At 43.2% G+C, this 22,838-nt stretch overlaps 2 protein-coding genes across 3 annotated transcripts in view; both read right to left on the bottom strand.

Moving 5' to 3' along the window:
- Positions 1 to 6,244, bottom strand: part of jtb (jumping translocation breakpoint) — a 13,233-nt gene extending 6,989 nt beyond the window's left edge. Inside the window, exons 1-4 of one of the 2 annotated variants that reach the window (XM_086279396.1) lie at positions 5,872 to 6,244; positions 5,265 to 5,519; positions 5,133 to 5,185; positions 3,091 to 3,173 (exon numbers count right to left, since the gene is read on the bottom strand). In XM_086279396.1, coding sequence (XP_086135522.1) covers positions 3,091 to 3,173; positions 5,133 to 5,185; positions 5,265 to 5,353 — 225 coding nt within the window. In that variant the 5' untranslated portion in view covers positions 5,354 to 5,519; positions 5,872 to 6,244. Of the gene's footprint in view, positions 1 to 3,090; positions 3,177 to 5,132; positions 5,186 to 5,264; positions 5,520 to 5,871 lie in introns of both variants that reach the window. The other variant, XM_086279395.1, reaches the window with a different exon arrangement.
- Positions 6,245 to 13,384: 7,140 nt separating this feature from the next.
- LOC147304347 (uncharacterized) lies at positions 13,385 to 18,621 on the bottom strand. The gene is made up of 2 exons (XM_086279505.1): positions 17,267 to 18,621; positions 13,385 to 17,225 (listed from the first exon to the last, which is right to left on the bottom strand). The coding sequence occupies exons 1-2, from the start codon at positions 18,619 to 18,621 to the stop codon at positions 14,780 to 14,782; spliced, it is 3,801 nt and encodes a 1,266-aa protein (XP_086135631.1). The 3' UTR covers positions 13,385 to 14,779.
- Positions 18,622 to 22,838: the final 4,217 nt, after the last annotated feature.

Here is a 22,838-nt window from a genome sequence, read left to right as displayed (position 1 = left end):
AATTCATGACGACATCGATCAAATGTGAAGCGCAGTTTGCTGCTTCTTTTGCTGCTGGCTCGGTGAATTTTGGTTGGAGAGAGACAAAACCTGCAGCTCAGAATCAGCACAAAAAGACGTAAACACAGCGCGGACCGGACGCATCAGGATCGCTAAGCTCCGACAGCGTGTCCGTCTACGGGCCGTCGGGTGAGAAAGCCGAGAAAGACAAAGTTGATTCTGATGCGTCGGTCCGCTCTGTGTTTACGTCTTTGTGTGGAATCCGTGTACCTGCTCTCATTTGCTGTTTGGTTGTTGTTGAAATGGTTTTGTGAGCTTTAATCTGACGTTTCTGGCAAAACACAGTTATATTTAAAAGTCATTCAGGATTTAATGAATTGATATCGCTTTATTCAAGCTACTCACCTCCCACTTCCACCTGCACTTTCAACTGGACCACGGCCAATCAGAGAGGTCCCGCCCCTTACTATCTCTGATTGGTTTAGTCCACGATAGGGGCAAAATGTGTCTGTTGTTGACCACAGGGAAGGTTGCAGATTTTTTTTTTTTTTGCTACCCGAACAGTTGGTCGCACAGGTGCAACCAAATATTTTTTTAGTCGCACCACTGAAAAATTTGGTCGTATTTGCGACTAAATTGGTCGCACTCTAGAGCCCTGTATCATGTTTAACCTGAGTAGTGAAAGACAGCGGTGGGTTTGAAAACGATTTGCCGGGAGTCCGGTGTTCTCACGGCTCTAGTGAGCCTTGCCCCCGGCTAGCTATCGAGCTAGTGGGTAACAGACGTCTCCGAAAACGTCGGAGCGCTTTTGAAAGTATGTGGTGTCTTGATAAACTGAGCAGATATTTGAGGTTTACACAGCTACATTCTCGTCTGAAAATATGTTAAACGTGTATTTTGTGACCCAGAAAGAATAATAAGAGTAATATCAAAACTAACTAGCTGCCGCCATTGTTGGAAACTGAGCTGGGCTGCGCTATGAATTCTGGGACACAGCTGCTTCTTCGGGGTTTAACGGCAGCTGGCATCCTTGTACATGCAGTGCTGTCATCTTCTGTTTCAATCCGTTATTACACTCTTAAATCCTACTACTTCTGCGGCTTTTGTGATCTTACAAAGCTTCAAAAGACGCGTTGACTATTAAACGATTTTGATAGTCGACGTAATCGTGACTAGTCGACTAATAGTGGCAGCCCTACATAGCATTGCGTCCACGCTTCCCGTGATGTAATTAATATGTAACACGAACACTACAACAAAGGTAGACATCGAGGCCTGCTACTTGGTTTGTGGCTTTTCATCAGACTCAGGGGAGCACAGCGTTTTTTGTAGCCATTTCTCTCATTGCCAGGTTTCAAAAAGAGGTTGGTATGATTTTCTTGAATAAGGCTACATTCACACTGCAGGTCTTAATGCTTAATTCCGATTTTTTGATGAAATCCTCACACTCCTTCACACTACAAATAAAATGTGACAGCAAACGCGCTCTAGTGTGAACCCTCCAAGCGTCCCGCATGCGCAAAAAAAGACGTCACACACAATGCGCTCCGTTTAGACCCAGACCAAACAGCATTGTTTGACTGATGGCCCTGAATATAAAGACTTGTTCCAGACTTAACTTTATAACTTGAAGGAAAATTGGGAAACGTAATTTTGTCATTTACACATGGCCTAATAATTGTCCTTGTTGCTGTTTTAGAGAGGAGCGGTGCTTCAAAGGATAGTTGCAGATTTCTGTCAGATAGGGCTGCTCAATTAATCGAATTTTAATCTCGATTACGATCTGGGCTTTCAACGATCATTAAAAATGACTGAGCCGATTATTAGCCCCTCCCTCGTGCTTTACCCTCGCGCTGCTCCGTGTGGCAAATCGAGCGCACCTCTCTGCATTTCGAACATGTGTCACAACAATTAAGAGCAGCGGTCCCCAACCTTTTTTGCGCCACGGACCGGTTTATGCCCGACAATATTTTCACGGACCGGCCTTTAAGGTGTCGCGGATAAATACAACAAAATATAACTAGTACCGGTACCGAAAAAAAGAAAATTTATTCATAGCACACGTGAAAAGACCAAGGAAAACCGAGTAAACGATAAAAACGATAACAACATAACGCTGAAAATCGATAAAAACCCTGAAAACCATACATTTCACACCTGAGCCTCAACTCTCGCGGCCCGGTACCAAACGACTCATGCCCTGGAGGGACTTTCCGTGCCGGATACACGATGGACGGGTGGCAGAAATGGAGGGTCGTGTGCCTGGCGGGACTGTCGATCAAGGACGCTGAAGATATCTACCTATTCGGAACCATGATAACAGGGTTCTTGCTGATCGGAGCTGGCTTGGGCCTGGCTTATCGGAGAATTAGGAGAATTAGGAGCCCAGCATGAGTAGAGGTCTCTTTTTCCTCTTCTACTTTCCCCATTGTTGTGTACTTTTTCAGTGTTTTTCTGTAACGCTGCCGATCTCCGACCTGTATTCCCATGTGATGTCTGTGTTGTGTGTGCAAGTCGGGGGGGGGGGTCTATTCCACTGCGGGGCAACCTGCATGTGGCCAATAAAGCCTTGATTCATTCATTCATTCATTCATTCAAACAGCAGTCGCTTTCTAAAACATCAAATACAGTACACATACGAAAGTGACCCAGATCGGATTTGAAAATATCGGATTTGTGCTGTTCACAATGTCATACTATGATCGGATATGGGTCGCATAGAGTCAAAAAAGTCAGATTTGATGCGCTTTTGCCTGCAGTGTGAACGTAGCCTAAGACTCTCCTGACTCATGATGCCACTGAGCAGCCAATCAGGTAAGTACTAATGGAAAAAGGGCTTTAGGTAACTATTTAAAAAATAAATAAATAAAAATGTATTTTAAAATAAAATAAAATAAAATAAAATAAAATAAATAAATAAATAAATAATTGAAACAAAACAAAAAAACCCACAAAAAAACAAAACAAAACAAAACACATGACCATCTGCCAGATAACTTCATCTGCCTGTCCGATGACTTGATCAGCTGATTTCTGAACAGTGGTGACCTGAGAGTTGACGCTGCCCTATGTGGGACTGAAATGACTCACAGTATTGAAGTCGCTGCAGCGCACGCACGCCTCCGTCACCACAAACTCCTCCAACAGCCAGCAGGGGGGGGCCTCAGGCTTAACTGCTGCCAGGACAACAACAATATGTTATTGGCTGCATATACTTTGTGTGTGTACCTGGAAGTGAAATTATTATTATTATTATTATTTTTGCTGTTGGATTAAAACTAGTGAACCTGTCACATGACATGACTTTGTTTCCACAGAATGAGTTCTTCAACAGTTCTTTAAAAAAAAGAAATCTTTAATTAAAGCCACACTTTATGCTGTTAACAAAGAAGGAAGAGGCAGGAGGAATCCATTTAGGGATACACATAGAACAAATGGGATTTCTGGTTAGCTCAGCGAGGTATACAGTCAAGCCCATAATTATTACTACCAGATTCTAGTGTGTAACTGTTCATATAGAGTGTTATAAAATTTATTGCTAATGCAATCATATGGCACATTGACTTCTGAGGAAATTTTAGAAGGCACTCGTCATCAGAAAGGTTGCCAACCCCTGGTCTAGTGCATAAAAAGACATAACACACAGCGCGGACCTGGCACATCAGAATCAGTGAGATGTCGGCTTTCTCACCCGACATCTCACTGATTCTGATGCATATGGTCCACGCTGTCTTTACGTCTTTGTGCGGAATCTTTTTTCCCTCAAACGGCTGGTCGCACTGTTGCAATGTAGGATTTTTTTTTTTGTCACACGATTGAGAAATTGTGTGTGACCAAATTGGTCGCAGTCTAGAGCCCCGGATTAGGTTGCCTGGTACATGGCCTGAAAAAGAGCTCTAAAGCATTAGGTCCATGTTTTACAGCGGGGATGGGGTTCTAAGGGTTGAAGGCTTCTGATCTTTTTAAAAACAAACAAACAAATAAACAAACCAAATTAAGGAAACATCATTGTGGCCAAACAATCCAATTTTTGTTTCATCTAACACAGAAGACCAGAAGTCTTCTTCTTTGTCCAGATGAGCATTTAGCCATGTAGGCTTTTGTATGCCTCTCTGGAGAAGTGGCATTATCCTTGGTCTCTCTAGAAGTTGATTCTGTTCATTTGGATGTAGCATTTTCAGTGGGAGAAACGTTTCGTCACTCATCCAAGTGACTTCTTCAGTCTCAGCTGACTGAAGGTTTCCCCAATCTTATAAACAGTACATTTGCATAATGACTGAAGCCAGCCCACTGAATGAACAATGGGCTGGGGGGTCAGTTCCTTCATCATAATTATGCAAATTCTCATGACCATTGATCAACAACCACCAGCAGAGCACAGATTCACCAGGATGATCTTGGTAGTGAGCCTTGGATTCTTTTTCACCTCTCTCACTATCCTCTTGGCCAGCACAGGTGTCACTTGGCTTCCGACCATATCCTCTGTGATTTTCCACAGTGCAGAACATCTTGTATTTTTTAATAATAATTTATACTGTAGCCACTGGAACTTGAAAACATTTATATATGGCCTTGTAGCCCTTTCCTGCCTTGTGAGCAGCCACAATGCACAGCCGCTGGTCCTTACTGAGCTCCTTTGTCTTAGCAATGACTATCCACAAGCCAACTGCAGAGAGCTGCTGTTTTTCACCTGTTGAGTTGATTAAAACATCTATTCCCAATTAATCAGGGTAATTATGATGCTTTATAAGTGCTTGGACTATTTGGAATAGTATAGAACTTTGGATTTTCCCAGAGACTGTGACAGTTGTGAAGGGTATGAATAATTTTAGACGCAACACTTTTTGTAAATAAAAGCTGAGAAATATTTTTTTTCTACAATGATGCCACTTGTATGTCGTCTTATTATATTTTAATATTTTAGGAGAAGCCTGTGTCATTTCTGGTAAAAAAAAAAAAAAAAAAAAAAAACACATGCTGGTTGAATAACAGTAACTTTAAGTCAGAATTTGCCAGGGGAATGAATAATTATGGACTTGACTTTAATACAGAAAGAACAATAACTGCATTTTTTTTAAAGCAAGCTAACAAAACATAGCTCTAAAAACAGATGACAAGAGTTTGAGACATACCTGTAACTGTTCCTATAGATTTCTCCTCATTCAGCAGAGCTGATCCGAACACCCTGAACACATGAACATTTTTGAAAGTCATATGACTTTACCACAGTGCTGCCTGCAGGTTTGGTTGACCTCTGAACTTACCTGAGTGACACAAGACCCCAGAACAGGGCATGCAGTACAAGGACGCGTGGGCGGCAGCAGGCGACAGGGATCCGACAGTCACCCTCCATCAGTCTGCTGCCCCAGCACCACAACGCCGTCGCCACGCTGTCCGCTTCCTGACCGGTTATTGAAAAATTATGATTCGTGGCCGAGTGCTATCAGTCCAAGCTGTAGTCAGTCTTTTACCATGATGCTCACATTGATCAAAGCCTTAAGGCTCCACGCTATTGAGAGCTGAAAAATCAAACATATGTCACTTTGCTAATCGATAATCAGAGTGCAGATGATCACAGTTCAGTGTATTTAATATAAGAGTACACAGCCTAATTACTATTTGATTGGATGATAAAATTAATCATCCAATAAAACAGCAACAAACCTAATCAATAAATGAGTAATGAGCAGATTCATTAACACAGACACAGCAATATTTCACTCAGCTGATCATTAATAACCCATCAATAACTTAAAAAAGAGCTAATATCACACACTTTAAGCGGCTTACAACGTGATTTTCTTTGTATTGAGCAGTCTGCTAATGCTAACAAGTTGCTAACACGTTAGCAATACCGTTAGCTCTACTCACCGCGATCTCTTAAAAAACACACCCGCCATATTGGACTCAACGCAGGGAAGCAGAGAAGAGGAGCCTAAACATCAGAACCGCCGATGATTCGACACTGCTGTTAAATAAAGCGCAGAGTTAGCGGCGAGCAGCTGAAGTCCATCGATTGTTGTTACCGGATTCACACAGACAGGTTAACCACGACACTCACAGGCAGCACTTCCGCCACAGAGTTCACTACCCGCAAGGATAAAATGCTCCCAGGAAAAGCGTCTGTTATATTCATGTAAATACAATAATATATATGCATGCATGTGCCCCGGGAGAAACGCACTAAACATTTTTCGCTAGGTTTTTTAAATAAAGTTTACGGACTGTAAAGATTATTTTAACACTTTTTGTCTTTATTTACGTCCTATTGTCTCTTAAACCTTTTATGTAAGTTAGGAACCGTTATTTTGAAGGGCAGAGTGCAGGCGCAGCCTCATCCTGTTTTGCTAGAAATTACACGTAGATTTAAACGTCATCATTCTCTACCCATCCTTTTTTTTTTTTTTTTTTTTTTTTAAAATATTAAACTTTATTAAGAAACAGTATACAGAACATGTATACTATACAATCAGAACAAAATTAACATATGCCAGGGGGTGTAATACAAAGAATTACAAACATTCAAATAATTTGTAATTACTACAAATAGTAATAGTTTTCATAGCCTTTTTGTTAAGTGATCCACTAATCAATTTTATGTAACATAAAACATCATTATAGTAATCTTTAAAATTAGGTTTTTTGTTACTGTATTTGCATTTGTGAAAATAAAATTTAGCTAAGATAACTAACAAGTTTATTATAAAGTAAACATCTTCTTTTTTTTGCCTTCGAAAGAAACAAAATACAACATTTTCCCATTTCACAGTAAAGTCTTTATAGAGATGTCCAGCAATGAATCTACTGAAGTCTTTCCAAAATGTTCTAGCGTATGAACAGATCCAGAAGAGGTGTTGCACAGTCTCAGGATGGCTTCCACAAAATCCACAGTTCACATTTATGTCCCTTTTGAACTTCGTCATGTAATGATTAGCAGGATAAAATTTATGCAGTATTTTAAATGAGACTTCCTTCACTTTATTCGTTACCAGATACTTGTTAGGAATTGTCCATACTCTTTTCCAGTTAATGTCACTGACAAAGAAATTCCAATAAGAGACCACATGTGGGATAGTTAGAGATTCTGTCTGGAACAAAGCACGGATATTCTTATTACTTTTACTGTGGTTTGTTAGACAGATTCTTCCTATGTGTGAATCTAAAGGGTTGGGGAGAGAAACAGATGATATGCAAGGTTGAATACCTTTAAAAAGCATTATAATACCCGTAGGTATTGCATCAAATAATATGGCATATTCTTTGGGTGTGGCTGGAAATGTATAGGTGTTTAAGAATTCTGAGTAGGACATGAGCTGCCCATTAGGATTAAACAGCTGATTCACTAAAACAATCCGTTTCTCAACCCACCTAGAAAAAAATAATGATTTATTTTTATACACTATGTTCCTATTATTCCAAATTGAATACGTATGGGGTGTAAAGTTGTGTTTATATATAAGGGACCAAGCTAATAGAACTTGTTTGTGAAACATCAAGAGCTTTTCTGGAAGCTTATCTATATTATAATCACAACCTAAGATAAAACTTAGACCACCAAACTTAGAGAAAATGTAGTGAGGAATAAAATTCCAAATGGATACCGGATTTTTAAGAAAATGTTTAGCCCAATTAATCTTAAATGTATTGTTTAGAGTAGTAAAATCCAAAACATTGAGACCACCGTGTTCATAGTCATTCATCAATACACTTTTTCTGATGTAATGTGTCCGGTTTTTCCAAAGGAAGTTGAAGAGCATTCGGTCAATATCCTTACAAGTTTTGCCGTCCACATGCAGCAAAATTGCTGCATAAGTCAGTCGAGACAGACCTTCTGCTTTTGAGAGCAATACCCTTCCTCTTAAACTTAAATCTCTCTGCAACCATTGATTTAATTTGGTTTGAGATTTTTTAATAATTGGGGGAAAATTTAGTAAAATTCTGTCTTTTGGATCTTTGCAGATAATCAGACCTAAATATGTTGCTTCATTTTTAACTGTTATATTACAAATACTCTGAACATTACACTCTTTGACAGGTAATAATTGACATTTATTTAAGTTTAAGACCAATCCAGACCCTTTTGACAAATCCTCTATTACACGTAAAGCAATTGGCACTTGGCTGGCATTTTTAAGAAAAATTGTGGTATCATCTGCCAATTGACTGATGACAATCTCTCTGTCTGCTATGTTTATACCCTTCACAGGGCTATTCAAAATATGAGAGGCAAGAATTTGGGTGCAAAGTAAAAAAAGATAAGGGCTAATCGGGCAACCTTGGCGTACACCTTGATTAAGACTAAAATGAAATGCTTTGAGAGACTAGTCCTTCCGCACATCAAGGATTACCTCCCCCCAGAATTCGACCCCCACCAGCCCTCCACGCTGTGCTGAGTCACCTAGAGCAGCGGCAAAGCTACGTCCGAATGCTCTTTGTGGACTACAGCTCAGCCTTTAATACAATCATCCCGGACATCCTCATCACCAAACTGGTCACTCTTGGCCTCCCTCCTCTCACATGTGCCTGGATAAAGGATTTCCTCACAAACCGGCCCCAGACTGTAAGACTCGGCCCTCATCTCTCCTCCACTCGCACACTGAGCACCGGCTCCCCACAGGGCTGTGTGCTGAGCCCCCTCTTGTATTCTCTCTACACCCACGACTGCAGTTCGACCCACAACAACACTCTCATCATCAAGTTTGCTGATGACACCACGGTAGTCGGACTCATCTCAAAGGGAGACGAGGCAGAGTACAGAGAGGAAGTCCTGAAGCTGGCAGCATGGTGTTCAGAAAACAACCTGGCACTGAACACTAAGAAAACCAAAGAGCTCATTGTTGACTTCAGGAGACACAGCACCGACTTGGCCCCCCTCTACATCAACAGGGAGTGTGTGGAGAGGGTCCACACCTTCCGGTTCCTTGGTGTCCTCATCTCTGCTGACATCTCCTGGACAGGAAACATCTCAGCGGTCATCAAGAAGGCCCAACAGCGGCTGCACTTCCTGAGAGTCCTCAGGAAGTACAAGCTGAACTCCAACCTGCTGCTGACCTTCTACCGCTCGTCCATTGAGAGCCTGCTAACCTACTGCATCACGGTATGGTACGGCAGCTGCACCAAAGCAGATAGAGTGAGGCTTCAGAGTGTGGTCAAGACAACACAAAAGATCATCGGCTGCCCTCTCCCCTCCCTGATGGACATTTATTCCTCCCGCTGCCTCACCAGAGCAGCAAACATTATCAAGGACAGCTCCCACCCTGGTTTCAACATGTTCAGCCTGCTTCCCTCAGGGAAGCGCTACAGGTGCATCAACACAAAAACCCACAGACTCAAAAACAGTTTCTTCCCCAAAGCGATAACCACCCTGAACTCACACATGCACAGATAACACAGCCCCCCCACTTCCCACTTCCTCTATGGACCACCACTGTGCAATACCAATTCTATGTGCAATAACTCAACTGTATATACGTAACACTATTTATTACATATTACTTACGTCTTGTATATTGTACATTTTATATATATATATGTTTTTCCCTTTGTTAATACTGTCCATATGTACATAGCGCTGCAGAACTGTACCCCCCCCCCCCCCCCCCCCCCCCAGCATGTTTACACTGAGTAGGAGATGCTCTGTATCTCATTGTACAACTGTATAGTGACAATAAAGGCATTCTATTCTATTCTATTCTAAAACGAGAAGTGGTGCCATTTTTCATTCTAATAGAACTATTAGCATTGGAATACAGAGTTTTGATAGCTTTGCAGAAGATATCACCAAAACCAAATTTCTGAAGTGTAAGAAATATAAATTCATGCTCAATTGAGTCAAAGGCTTTATAGAAGTCCAGGAGAAGGATAAATGAGTCATCCGATATTAATGCTGAGTAGTCCAGAATATCCAAGACGAGTCTAATATTATTGGAGATGTGCCTGTTTGTCATAAAACCAGACTGTGTCTCGTCTACAATATCGTCCAAAATATATTTAATTCTTCTAGCTAGCAATAGAGCTAATATTTTATAATCATTATTTAGGAGGCTTATTGGTCTCCAGTTGTCTATAAAAAGTAGGTCCTTCTTAGGTTTGGGAATTAAAGTAATAAGTCCTTGAGTAAGGCTGGGAGGAAGAGTGCCCCTTTCAATACTTTCATTATAAACCTGCAACAAAAAGGGTGCAAGCTGAGAAGAAAATGATTTATAGAATTCAGCCACCAGCCCATCTGTGCCTGGAGATTTGTTGTTTTTAAGAAATTCAATAGATGTCAATATCTCTTTTTCAGTAATTGGACTGTCACAAAAAAGCCTATCAGCACTTTTAATCATTTCAACATTGTTTACAGAGTCAATAAATTGGGTAGCAACCTTTGCGTTATAATTGGATTCATACAACTTTGAGTAGAAATTACAACAAAATTGAGAGATAATTTTTGCATCATCACTGACCGTACCATTTATATTCAATTTATGAATAGTATTGGTTTTAGATCTATGTTTTTCTAAGCTGAAAAAATAAGCAGAATTCTGCTCTCCCTCCTCTATCCATCTTTTTCTTGAACGAACGAAAGCTCCTTCAGCTTTCTGGCGGTAAATCTCATCCAGTTTAGATTGAAAGGACCTAAGATGTAATCTATCCTCCTCCGAGACCTCGTCTGGTGGGAGTTGATATATTGCGGAAATTTGAACAATTAGATTTTCTTCTTCTGCTGCCCTTGACTTAGCTATTTTTGCCCCATACTGTCTCAACATTTTACTCGTCTCAAATTTAAAAATTTCCCAGTTTGTGCTATAGGAATTCTCAATATTAGCCTTGTGTATAAAGTGTTTTAACAGTCGTGTAATTTCAGATTTTACAATTGTATGGCTCAAAAGCGAGCTATTTAATTTCCAATATGAGGATCTATTAATTGCAATAGTAGGAAAGAGTTGCAGGTTAATATATATTGCTCTATGATCCGTAAGTGGAATTGTAAGGATATTGACCGTGACACTGTTCTTTGATAGACTACTTGATATTAACCAGAAATCAATACACGATTTCCTTGAACCAGAACGGTTACTCCAGGTAAATGATATATCATCAGGAAATTTGTCTCTCCAAATATCAGTTACATTAAATTTATCCATAAATGTTTCCAATCTCAAATTATTCCTAAAATGTTGTGCTGGTGGCCATCTATCTATAGTGTCATTTAGTGAAACATTAAAATCTCCTACAATTATTAAGTTTGAACTGGGATATTTAGAGAGCCAAAAACTAATCCTTGTATCTAAAGAGTCAATTAAATTATCATTTTCAGGTTTGGTATTATAGCCATATAAATTGACAATTATGAAAATGGAGTGATTGTATTCTACTACCAGACAAATTTAATTACCCAAAGAGTCACAATCTGAATGTAGAACAATACCTTCGAAGCTACCTTTGAGAGTTGTGACCCCAGCTGACCTCTCTGTGCCGTGCGAATACCAAACATCGTTACCCCACTGAGACTTCCAGAAGTTCACATCAGCAGATACAGAATGGCTTTCTTGGAAAAAACAAAAATGACTTTTATATTTCTTAGCAAACAAAAATAAGGCTTTACGTTTACAGATCTGTCTCAACCCCCTGGCATTTAGGGAAACAATAGAAAATGACAATTAAGAAAACAAAAAATAAACAGCTAGAAATTTAAAGAACCAATATTATGTGCTTAACAAAAAATAAACCTCACTAAGGGACCGAGCATTGCAAGGATGAAAATAACTCGGCAGAAATACACGAAATATTTTTTAGGATACAACTCAGGTGCTGAAACTTGTCCTCACACTATAAATGAGGCATAGACTTAATGATCCAAAACACCAGAAGGATCAATGAAAAACAGCCAACCAAGTCCAAGCAACTGTGCAACATTGTAGGGTCTTTTCTATTCCTTAGCTTCCCCCATATTCACCTCTCATTCTGAAGATGGGAAAACTTCTGTCCCATTAACAAAACCCCGGCATCCGACGTAATAGGCCTTTTTATTTTCTCTGCGAGCCTTCTCGATAATGGGCCACAACTTGCTCCGGCGCTCCCTCTCTTCTCTGGAAAGGTCCTCAGCAAACTTCAAGTCCTGGTTTTCCTTTAAGAATGGAGATGTCTTGGCTGCTTTCCACAGGCTATCTCTGGTTCTGCGGGAGATGAACTGGATGATAATAGGTCTGGGACTGGTGTTGTTTGGGCGTTTGGAGCCGACCCGATGTACGGTGTCAATGGTGTCATAAAGTTGGTTTTTACATTCAGGCAATGCAGCCTGACAAATCTCAACAGCAACTTTCCATGTATCCTCCTGTTGCTCTTCTTTGACACCAAACAGCCTGAGGTTCCACCGTCTGGAATATCGCTCGAGATCTGTGATTCTTTGCTGGTTTTTATCCATACGCTCTTCCTCTTTGGAGATTTTCTGCTCCAATGTGCCCACTCTGCATTTGACATCTTTTATCTCTTCACATGCAAAGTCCACAGTTTTTCTGATCCCGTCAATCTGTAGTGGAAGGTTATCCATTCTTTCGTTTATTAGCTTTGATAGAGTTTCAACAATATCCACGCTATCTCCCTTTGAATGCATCGCTTTCTTTGGCGCCGGAGACTGGCTGGGTGAGACGGGTAGAGGTGGAAACTCGTCCATTACGTCCTTAGTTATTGGGAGAGGTAGTGAAAGAGCCGTATAGTCATGGCAGTTGTCAAGGAGTGGGTTTACCGACCCGGTTGTTTGGCTAGCATTAGCCTTTAGCAGTAGCTTCGTCTTGGAGCTAGACGAGGGTCTTTTATTGTCACGCTGTGACATTTTGTCTCTTAATTGATCAAAATCAGTCCTTTTCTGGCTTAAATACCGTAAAAGCTTCTAAGGTCTGAGTTGACACAGTGTTGCTACCGTATTATAAGGTTACATTTGCTAAGCTCGGCAGTAAGCGTGTACTTACTCGGCTATCTTGGAACGCCAAATATATTGAATGTCGCAATGTTGGCAAAGAGAGGAAGTGACGTAAGATTTGCGCATGCAGGATACCGATCGGGTTTCCGGTACGGATCGGGTAGTGACAGACGCATTTGTCGGCCGGATTTGAAGGAGTCGACAAATTGGGACAGCCTTTGTCGCCTGGCTGTGACGTAATCGGCCTTCAAATGCGGCCTCCGGAGGATGCAGCCGACGTTTTGGGACACAGCTTTGGAGTATGCAACGATATTCCCCAGTTTAATATTTCTGATATTATTTTCTATATGGCTAAACAACATCCATCTGTCTCTACTGTGATCAACATTGTCATCCTGTTAGGTAAATACCATATACATTGTTGTAAATGGAGGAATAGAAAACGATTAGTTATGTCTATAACTTCTGTTCCCTGAAGGAGAGGAACGAGGTACAACACATAAGTATGGGATATCACGCCCTCGCGTGTCCTGGCTGAAGAAACCTTTATTCACGCCTTTACGGCAGATGACGTGTGATGACACGCGCAAGGCCCCGCCCGCACATATAGCCGCTGCCATCACCGTCATCCCTCAGTTCGATAGCCGCTCTTCACCGAGCCAACTGCTCAGTGGGGCCACCCTGTGTTGTACCTCGTTCCTCTCCTTCAGGGAACAGAAGTTATAGACATAACTAATCGTTCCCTTTCAGTCGATTCACTCGGTACAACACATAAGTATGGGACCTATATACACGCCCCGCAGAGCAGCCACCGAACCGGAACGGGACCACCACATCCTTAGTGAGTGGTAGACCCAGCAGAAAGGACAGCATGAGCCACCGAAGGGGCCGTAACGTCCAACCGATAAAACCGCACAAAAGTGTGCGGCGACGCCCAATTAGCCGCTGCACAAATATCAGCCACAGGCACCCCTCCAAAAAGAGCCCATGAGGTCGCCATCCCCCTGGTGGAATGAGCTCCCACCCCGTGGGGCAACGCAAAACCTCCGGTGCTGTATGCCAGCGAGATAGCTTCTACAATCCAGTGGGACAGCCTCTGTCTGGACAGAGCTCTACCTCTATTCGGATTAGCGAAGCAGACAAACAACTGGTCACACAAACGCACATCCCGAGTGCGCTCAATGTAGGTGCGTAGCGCACGCACCGGACAAAGAGAATGCACCCTCCTCTGCTCCTCAGATTCAAAAGGAGGGGAGCAAAAGCTCAGCAACTCAAACTCCATTGAACTATAAGATGCAGGCATGACCTTGGGAAGATAGGCGGCATTCGGACGCAATACGACCTTGCGGCCATCAGGAGAAAACTGTGTGCAGGCAGGATGCACAGACAGCGCATGAAGGTCCCCCACTCGCTTCGCCGAGGCCAAAGCGAGAAGTAATGCGGTCTTATACGAAAGAAGTTTCATATCTACCGACTCAACGGGTTCAAACGGAGGGCCACAAAGGGCCTCCAGCACCAAAGACAAGTCCCAAGCCGGGACACTGGACTTAAGCACGGGCCTCAGCCGGCGAACCCCTTTCAGAAAACGCACGGCGAGGGGATGCGCACCTGGTGTCACCCCGTCAAAACCGATATGACAAGCAGATATAGCCGCTAAATAAACCTTGATCGTCGAAAACGAAAGGCCTTTATCCAACAGCTCCTGCAGGAATGTCAAAACATCCACAATAGAGCACTGAAATGGGAGAGTGTGGCGGTCCTGGCACCATCGCTCGAAGGCTCGCCATTTGTAAGCGTACAAGCCTCTAGTAGACGAGGCCCTGGCGCTCTGAATCGTCGCTACCACACTAGGTGGCAGACCCTTAGCAACCAAGTTTAACCTCTCAGCAGGTAAGCATGAAGGTGCCACAGATCCGGGCGCGGATGAAACACTTCCCCCCCCGCCTGAGAGAGGAGATCCCTGCGGAGAGGAAGCTGCCAAGGACTTGCTGCAAGCAGGCTGATTATTTCTGCATACCACGACTTCGCGGGCCACCAAGGGGCCACCAGGATCAGAGAGAGGGAATGCCGACGCACCCTCTCCAGAATTGGAGATATCATTTCCACTGGGGGAAATGCATACAGGAGCACGTCTGGCCATTGGTGCGCTAGCGCGTCCAAGCCCAAGGGTGCATCGTGGTCGATTATGGAGAAGTACAGGGGGCAGTGAGCATTCACCCTGGAAGCAAAAAGATCTATTTGCGCCTCGCCAAATAGATCCCAAATCTGAGCCACTATTGAAGGGTGTAACCTCCATTCTCTCACCAGAGGACCCCCCCTGGAGAGAAGGTCCGGCCCCAGGTTCAGGTGGCCCGGGACATGGGTGGCTCTTAGAGTCAGAAAATGAACACTGCACCATAACAGCAGAGAGCGAGACAGCTGCAACAGGGGAAGAGAGCGTGTTCCTCCCTGCCTGTTTATATAAGACACCACTGTTGAATTGTCCGTCCTGACTAAGACATGCTGGCCCTGCAGGACTGGACGGAAACGCTTTAGAGCTAAGAACACTGCTAACAGCTCTAAGTGGTTGATGTGCAGCTGGCGCTGAGCCGCGGACCAGATCCCTCTCACTGACGCACCCTCGCACAGCGCTCCCCACCCACTTAGGGAAGCATCTGTGGACACCACCTTGCGAAACAACACCCTCCCAATCCGAGAGCCCTGGTGCAGTAGCCCGGGCTCCCTCCAAGGACGGAGAGCTAGCATGCAAGACGCAGTTACCGGCAGCCTCCTCCGGAGGTGACGCGAAGCACACAAACGGTGAGAGAGAGTCCAGCGTTGAAACGCTCTCATTTTCAACAGCCCAAGCGGCACTACGGCGATCATAGATGCCATCATGCCCAACAAGCGCAATATCGTCTGGAAACGCAGTCTGCGTCCCAGCTGAAATTGAGCGAGGCAGCGATGAAACGCGGCCACTCTGTGCTCTGACAACCGTGCGCGGCTGGAAAGAGAGCATATTTCCAGACCGAGAAAAGCGATCTGTTGACCTGGGATTAGCGAGCTCTTCTGAAAGTTCACAGAGAACCCCAGTGTCTGAATGTGTGACAGAACCCGCGACAGCTGCGTCTCCGCCTGTTCTCTGGAGCAAGCCACGAGAGCCCAGTCGTCCAGGTAGGCCAAGATGCGGATGCCCCTCTTCCTGAGGGGCGCTAGCGCTGCCTCGGCACATTTCGTAAAGGTGCGGGGAGCGAGCGACAGCCCGAACGGCAGCACTAGGTATTCGTAGGCTACGCCCTCGAATGCAAACCTCAGAAACTGCCTGTGTTTCGGGTGTATAGCGACATGAAAATAAGCATCTGTTAGATCGATTGTCGCAAACCAATCTCCCGGGCCGACTGCACTCAGGAGCTGTCTGAGTGTTAGCATCTTGAACCTGTACGTTCGCAGGTACGTGTTCAAGACTCGCAGGTCGAGGATGGGACGAAGCCCTCCCCCTTTCTTCGGAATGACAAAATAACGGCTGTACCAACCTTTGTCCGTCTCCGAAGCGGGGACCACCCGTATTGCTCTCTTCTGTAATAGCGCCTGTATTTCCTCTCTGAGTACCAAGGCTGCCTCGGGGTTGACAATCGTGTTCACGACTCTTTGGAAACGAGGCGGCTTGACCCGGAACTGCAACCGGTAACCCATGGCAACGGTTTGCAGCACCCACGGAGAGGGGGCGCAAGCGCGCCACTGAGGGAAGTGAGCAGCCAGCCGGCTGGCCTGCAGCACTGACGGCGGGGCGCCGTCGCCCCCCAGTGTGTCTGCAGGGGACTGCATCCCCTGCCTGACCTGGCTCATTTCGCCTGCAGGTTGAGCATTTGAGATTGTTTGAGAGTAAACAACACTCTTTATTGATTGCAACATGGGAACATGTACATTTATACATTTTGTTGGGTGCACCTTTTCCGGGGCATAACAATGAAAAACAGCGGGAACACTCGATGTGGTCGCTTGAACATTCAACACATCTGAACCGTGTGCAGGGGTTATGTGCTTGGGAGACCGCGATAGGGAAGTGCAGCGCCTTCTGGGGCTGACAACCTGAACAGAACTTAAGCGGCACCTCTTGTGCGGCAACAGAGGGGTAAGAGCAGCGTCTCCCTGCTGCCGGATCCCTTCCCCACTCGCAATCACAGCTAGGAGGGCTGAGGCTTCTTCCTCCTGGGCGTCGGGTCCCGTCGGGGGCCCGGGGGAGGGCCTTTGCCCCAGGCCGACTGGCGTGGAGCTCGGGCCGGAGTACGTGCTCTCGCCGGCGGCCCTCCCACTCCAGCAGTGGGCGCCGGTCTCTTGCCAGCTGTCAGAGGAGCGGCGGGCCTGTGAGAGCTAGCAGTGGGCTTGGGCTGGGGCTGGCGTCTGGGGATGATGTCGCGCAGAGCTTCCGTCTGCTTCTTCCTCAGATCGAATCTAGCCTGAATGGCTTCAAGTGAATGTCCGAATAACCCAGCCGCAGACACTGGTGCGTCCAGATACACAGCTCTGTCTCTATCAGGGACGTCGGAGAGGGTCAGCCACAGGTGCCTCTGCGCCACCACTGTCGAAGCCATCCCTCTGCCCAGGGAGAGCGCTGCACAGCGAGACGCACGGAGGATGTAATCCGTGGTGACTCTAACCTCGTTAAGAAGAGGTGACAGCGGGCTGTCCTCCGGAACCAGCGATCCAAGCTCCGCCAGGCACATTGCTTGGTACGTCTGGAGCATGGTGACGGAGCTCATGGCTCGAGCGGTGCCGGCCTGAGCCCGATAAATCTTCTCCAGCTGCGAGGCCGAGAATCTGCAGTGCTTGGACGGCAGAGTTGCGGGGCCACCGACACCATGGTTATGGGACGGGGCCAGATAAGCAGCCAGAGACGGCTCCATAGGGGGTGGGTTAGCTAAACCAGCTCCCTCGGCGCCGTCCAATTCCATGTACTGTCCATAGCCGGGCACAGTGACGCGGGTAGACAGAGGTTTGTCCCATGACGCTGTTAGCTCGCAGAGAAAGTCTGGGAACATGGGGAGGCAGTTTTTGGCCGTTGCGGGCTCCGGTGGAAGGAAAAAACCCGCAAACCGCGACGGCTTCCGAGCTGGTGGAGGAGAGGGCCAGTCCACCTGCAGCTTCTCAGCGGCACGGCGAAACAGGGAGAAAAGAGAGGTGTCATCGTGGCCGACCGGCGCAGCAGCGGCGGCATATTGGGTCGACAATGAGCTCTCCTGCTCATCCTCCGACAAACCATGGATGTCCAGGCCGATGTCCAGCACGTCATCGTCTTCCTGGGGAGCGCTGGCGGGCTTCAACCCAGGCTGAAGCCCGTCAGCGCTCCTGCATGGTTCCGGTCCGTCATCGGCTAACCCGTCAACGTATTCCATGTGGTCAGCCCAGCTAATCGCGGGGACATCGACCTGAAAATTTTCGTCTTCGGACTCGGACGAAGCCGGGGCTCCAGACTCGGAAAGAAGAGGGTCATGCCGTGCGACAGCCGAGCGTCCCAGCACTCTTTCCACAAACGTCACCCGTCTTTCCAGGGTCGAGCGTCGGAGCTGGCGACAAAACGCACAAGCTTCGGGCTCCGTCAACGCTCTCCTAGCGTGGACGATCCCCAGGCAGACAGGGCAGGCATCGTGCTGGTCGCTGTCGTGCAAAGAGAAACCACATCCCTGAGGACAGGGGCGAACAGAAGATTTCTGCTTTGCTCGCTTCGGTTTGGAGTCCATTCCCAAAACGCAAAGCGAAACGCTGCACAAGAAAAACTTGAAAATAGCGCTCCGCGGGCAGCCTACGCACCAGCTGGGCGGTGGAGGCTAACACCAACAGGGGCAGTTAAGCTAGGTTCAAGTTGGCAGACAACGGAGCTAACTAGCAGTAGCTAGCTAGCCCAACTCAGCAGAGGTGTTCTCAGCGAGGTGAAGAGCGTAAGAACTGAGGGATGACGGTGATGGCAGCGGCTATATGTGCGGGCGGGGCCTTGCGCGTGTCATCACACGTCATCTGCCGTAAAGGCGTGAATAAAGGTTTCTTCAGCCAGGACACGCGAGGGCGTGATATCCCATACTTATGTGTTGTACCGAGTGAATCGACTGAAAGGGAACCATCCTTTACATGGTTCATCAATGACTTCAAACATTATTTCATGTCACTTAAAAAACTGAAGTCAAGCAGATTTGCCACAATCTATGATGACATTTCCCATTTGCTACTGTTTTGATCATTACCTCTATTGTGTATCAACCTGTGCTCTTTTTTAATTCTTCCCCGTTAATACTGTGAATTTTCGTCTAGCCCCCTCCCCCCATATCCTTGCTGTTAGTTTTGTTGTATTGACTGTGTTCTTTTTTTATTTATCCTCCACGAGAGTTCATTTGCACTATATTGTGTTATGTTGTTTGTGACTGTATTGTTCCAATTTTAATAAAAAATTTGAAGTACACTTCGAATTGGGACAGCCGTCGTCGCGTGGCGGCGACGTAATCGCACTCAAAATCACACGCGTACTTCAAGCGTGCAGTCTCTTAAGGGGGAGGACAATTTCTTACGCTTCCTTTAAAAAGAAGGCTTTTTTTAAATTTTTTTTTTTATTAGTAATATAAACATACAAACAAAATGCACCATATATTACAGATTCAGAGAATAGACATTTCTTATATATTAGCAACTTTCATACATAGTGAAAAGAAAATATAAAGATGGGGTCACATAATTTAACAGATTATTAACTCACTAAATCAAAATCTTCCATAAAGGAAACAAAAAAAACAGCCTTTTTCTTTTTAACTAAAGTCAAAGATTTAACCAACAGGTTTAAGTCGTTTTTCCAGTAAGCTAGTGTTGGTTTAGTCTTAAAAAAGCGACATTTATGTATAAATTGCTCGCACAAGATTAATAACACATTAACACCATAATTAGCTTTCTTTTCTTTCAAAAACACTCCAAACATTATCATATTTAAGGTAAATGGGGTAATTTGAATCCCACTGGAATAAAGCCAGGTATGCAAATCCAACCAAAATATTTGTATGAAATTGCACAAAAAGAATAGATGGTCCAAATCCTCCTCTTCTGTTTCACAAAATACACAATTACCCGTTTCTATTTTGAATCTATCACTAAGGAGTCTATTTGTCGGGTAAATTTTATTCAAGATTTTAAATTGGACTTCTTTCCTTTTAGGAGGGATAGGGAAGGTGATATAATCAGTTCTTATTTTTTCAATTTCTTCCCTTTGGAAATCTTTTAATATGTAATTACGTCTGTAAGTAAGTAAATTTGGAGAATAAAGACTCCTTAATGAAGATCTAAGAAACTTATTATTGCATTTAACATCACAAAATCGAATACCATCTATATATAATTGCCTTAACTCGGGGGAGATGTCAGAATATATTATATCATTTACAACTATGTTTTTAAGTGACAATGGAATGGATTTTATAACCCGATTAAATTTACTTTTAGAACATTGGATATTAAACTTTTGGCAAAAATCTTGATGTCCTAGAACATGTCCTTCCTCATCTACAAAATGGGCAATTGCCCAAACACCTTTTGATAACCAATCTTGAATAAAAATAGATTTTCTGTTCATCAGTATATATCTATTGTTCCAAATTGGGCTATTATGTGGAGTGAAATTATGTTTAAATAACATTTTCCAATAAAGAAGGACCGGTTTATGGAATTCAGAGAGTTTAGCAGGTAGCTTAGTAATTTCAAAGTCACACTTTAGGAGAAAGTCGATACCCCCCAGTGTGTTAAAGACCTTACTTGGTATAAAAAACCAAATGGAGTGTGGATTATTTAGGAAGGATTTTAACCATTTAAGTTTCAAAACACCATTCATTATATCAAAATCAATTGCGTTTCCACCGCCTTCAATGTATGGTTTAACCAAATCATCTTTAGATATATAATGGCACTTATTCCTCCAAATAAAATTAAAATTCAAGCTATTAATTGTTTTAATAACTTTATTCGATATTGATAAAGAGTAAGCTGGATATATAAATCTAGATAAACTATCCATTTTGGTTAATAATATTCTTCCAAAAATTGTGATGTCTCTTTGCAACCACTTATTTAAGATTGTCTTACATTTGTCAACATTATCTAAAATATTTACTTTTTCTAAGACTTTGTGATCTTTTGAAATTGTGATGCCCAAATATTTTACCTCCTTCTTCACCTTTATATCGTACAGTAATTGTGAATTACACTCCTTTAATGCCAATAGTTCACATTTATTTAAATTTAACTTTAAGCCTGAACCTTTTGAGAATGTAGTGATTATTTGTTTTACCAGGGGAATCTGATGTTCATTTTTTAAGAAAAGAGTAGTGTCATCCGCAAGTTGACTAATTATTAAAAAATTATCCATAATCTCAATTCCGGCAACGCTGCTGTTTTTAATTAGAATTGCGAGCATCTCCACAACCATTATGAACAACAACGGAGAGCTTCCACACCCTTGCCTAATTCCTCTTTTGACGCTAAATCTTTTACCAGTACCATAGCCTAATGACACAGAGCTATTTATATCATTATACAGTATATCTATTATCTTCCTAAATTTATCCCCAAATCCAAATCGAGTTAGTGTTTCTAAAATAAAAGGATGTTCTACTGAATCGAAAGCTTTATAAAAGTCCAAGAAAAGAATAAAACTGTCATCACTAATCAGATCATTGTAGTCCAGTAAGTCTAAAACCAATCTGATATTATTATGAATGTTCCTGTCTTTCAAAAACCCTGATTGTGTCTCACTAATTATACTTGAAACCCCTTGTTTGAGCCTTGTTGCAATTGAGCTAGAGAAAATTTTATAATCTGTATTTAATAAAGTTATGGGCCTTAAGTTATCCAATTGTCGTTTATCTTTGTTTGGTTTAGGAATTAATGTAATTAATCCTTGTTTCATGCTAGACATCAATTCTCCCTTTTCAATACTGGCCAGTATAGCTTTGAATAAAATTTCCCGTAAGTCTTCCCAAAAAAATTGGAAGAAATTAACTGTAAGCCCATCTGGACCAGGGGATTTATTAAGTGCCATTTTCTTAACAGATGCATCTAACTCTTCAATTCTAAAGTCAGATTCACAAAATTCCTTAAATGATTCATCAATTTTAGGGATCAGATTATCTATTTGATCAAAAAAGACATCACAATCTGCTTGGGAGAACTGTGAGGAGCATAAATTGGAATAGAATGTGAAGTTTCATTCTCCAAAAGTTTAGGGTCGTCATATTCAATGCCATCAATTAACAGAGAAGATATAAAGTTTCTTTTCTGTCTGCTCTTTTCTAAATTAAAAAAATATGAGGAATTTTTTCCCCCCTCCTCAATCCACTTGGCCCGTGAACACACAGAAGCTCCTTCTGCTTTATTTAGGTAGAGCTGATCTAATTTAGTTTGCAACTCCATAAGTTTACTCCTTTCTTGGGTATTTAGATCATCTTTACTACAGCAATAAGTAATTTCTTGGAATAATTTACATTCATATTCTCTTTGCTTTTGACTTATGTTTTTACTGAATTGAATACTAAAATCTCTAATTTTGAATTTAATGAATTCCCATTTACTGATATATCCTACAATTAGATGATCAGCCATACTATCTTTTATAATTTTTTTGACTATGTTGCAGTAGTCTTCATTTTGTAAAAGTTTGGCATTGAACTTCCAATAAGTTCTTTTATTTGATTGTCTAATTTCCGATTCTAAGCACAGTTCAATAAAGCAATGATCAGATAGAGGTGCATTTGACATCACAACTTTTACAGTGTGGCTAAGAATGATGTCACTTCCTAGCCAATAGTCTATTCTAGATTTACAAGCTCCATTTGGTTTAAACCAGGAAAAGCTCTTAATTCCTGGATTTCTTACTCTCCAAATATCTGTCAAGTTGTTATTTATCAAAAAATCTATAATTAGGTTATTT

The sequence above is a fragment of the Aulonocara sp. 'chitande type north' Nkhata Bay genome, linkage group LG22, assembly GCF_057382095.1.
Source record: "Aulonocara sp. 'chitande type north' Nkhata Bay isolate Kocher_YH1m ecotype deep benthic linkage group LG22, A_spYH_male_GT1.1, whole genome shotgun sequence".
NCBI classification, from domain to species: Eukaryota; Metazoa; Chordata; class Actinopteri; order Cichliformes; family Cichlidae; genus Aulonocara; species Aulonocara sp. 'chitande type north' Nkhata Bay.
This window is presented reverse-complemented; position numbering and strand designations above follow the sequence as displayed.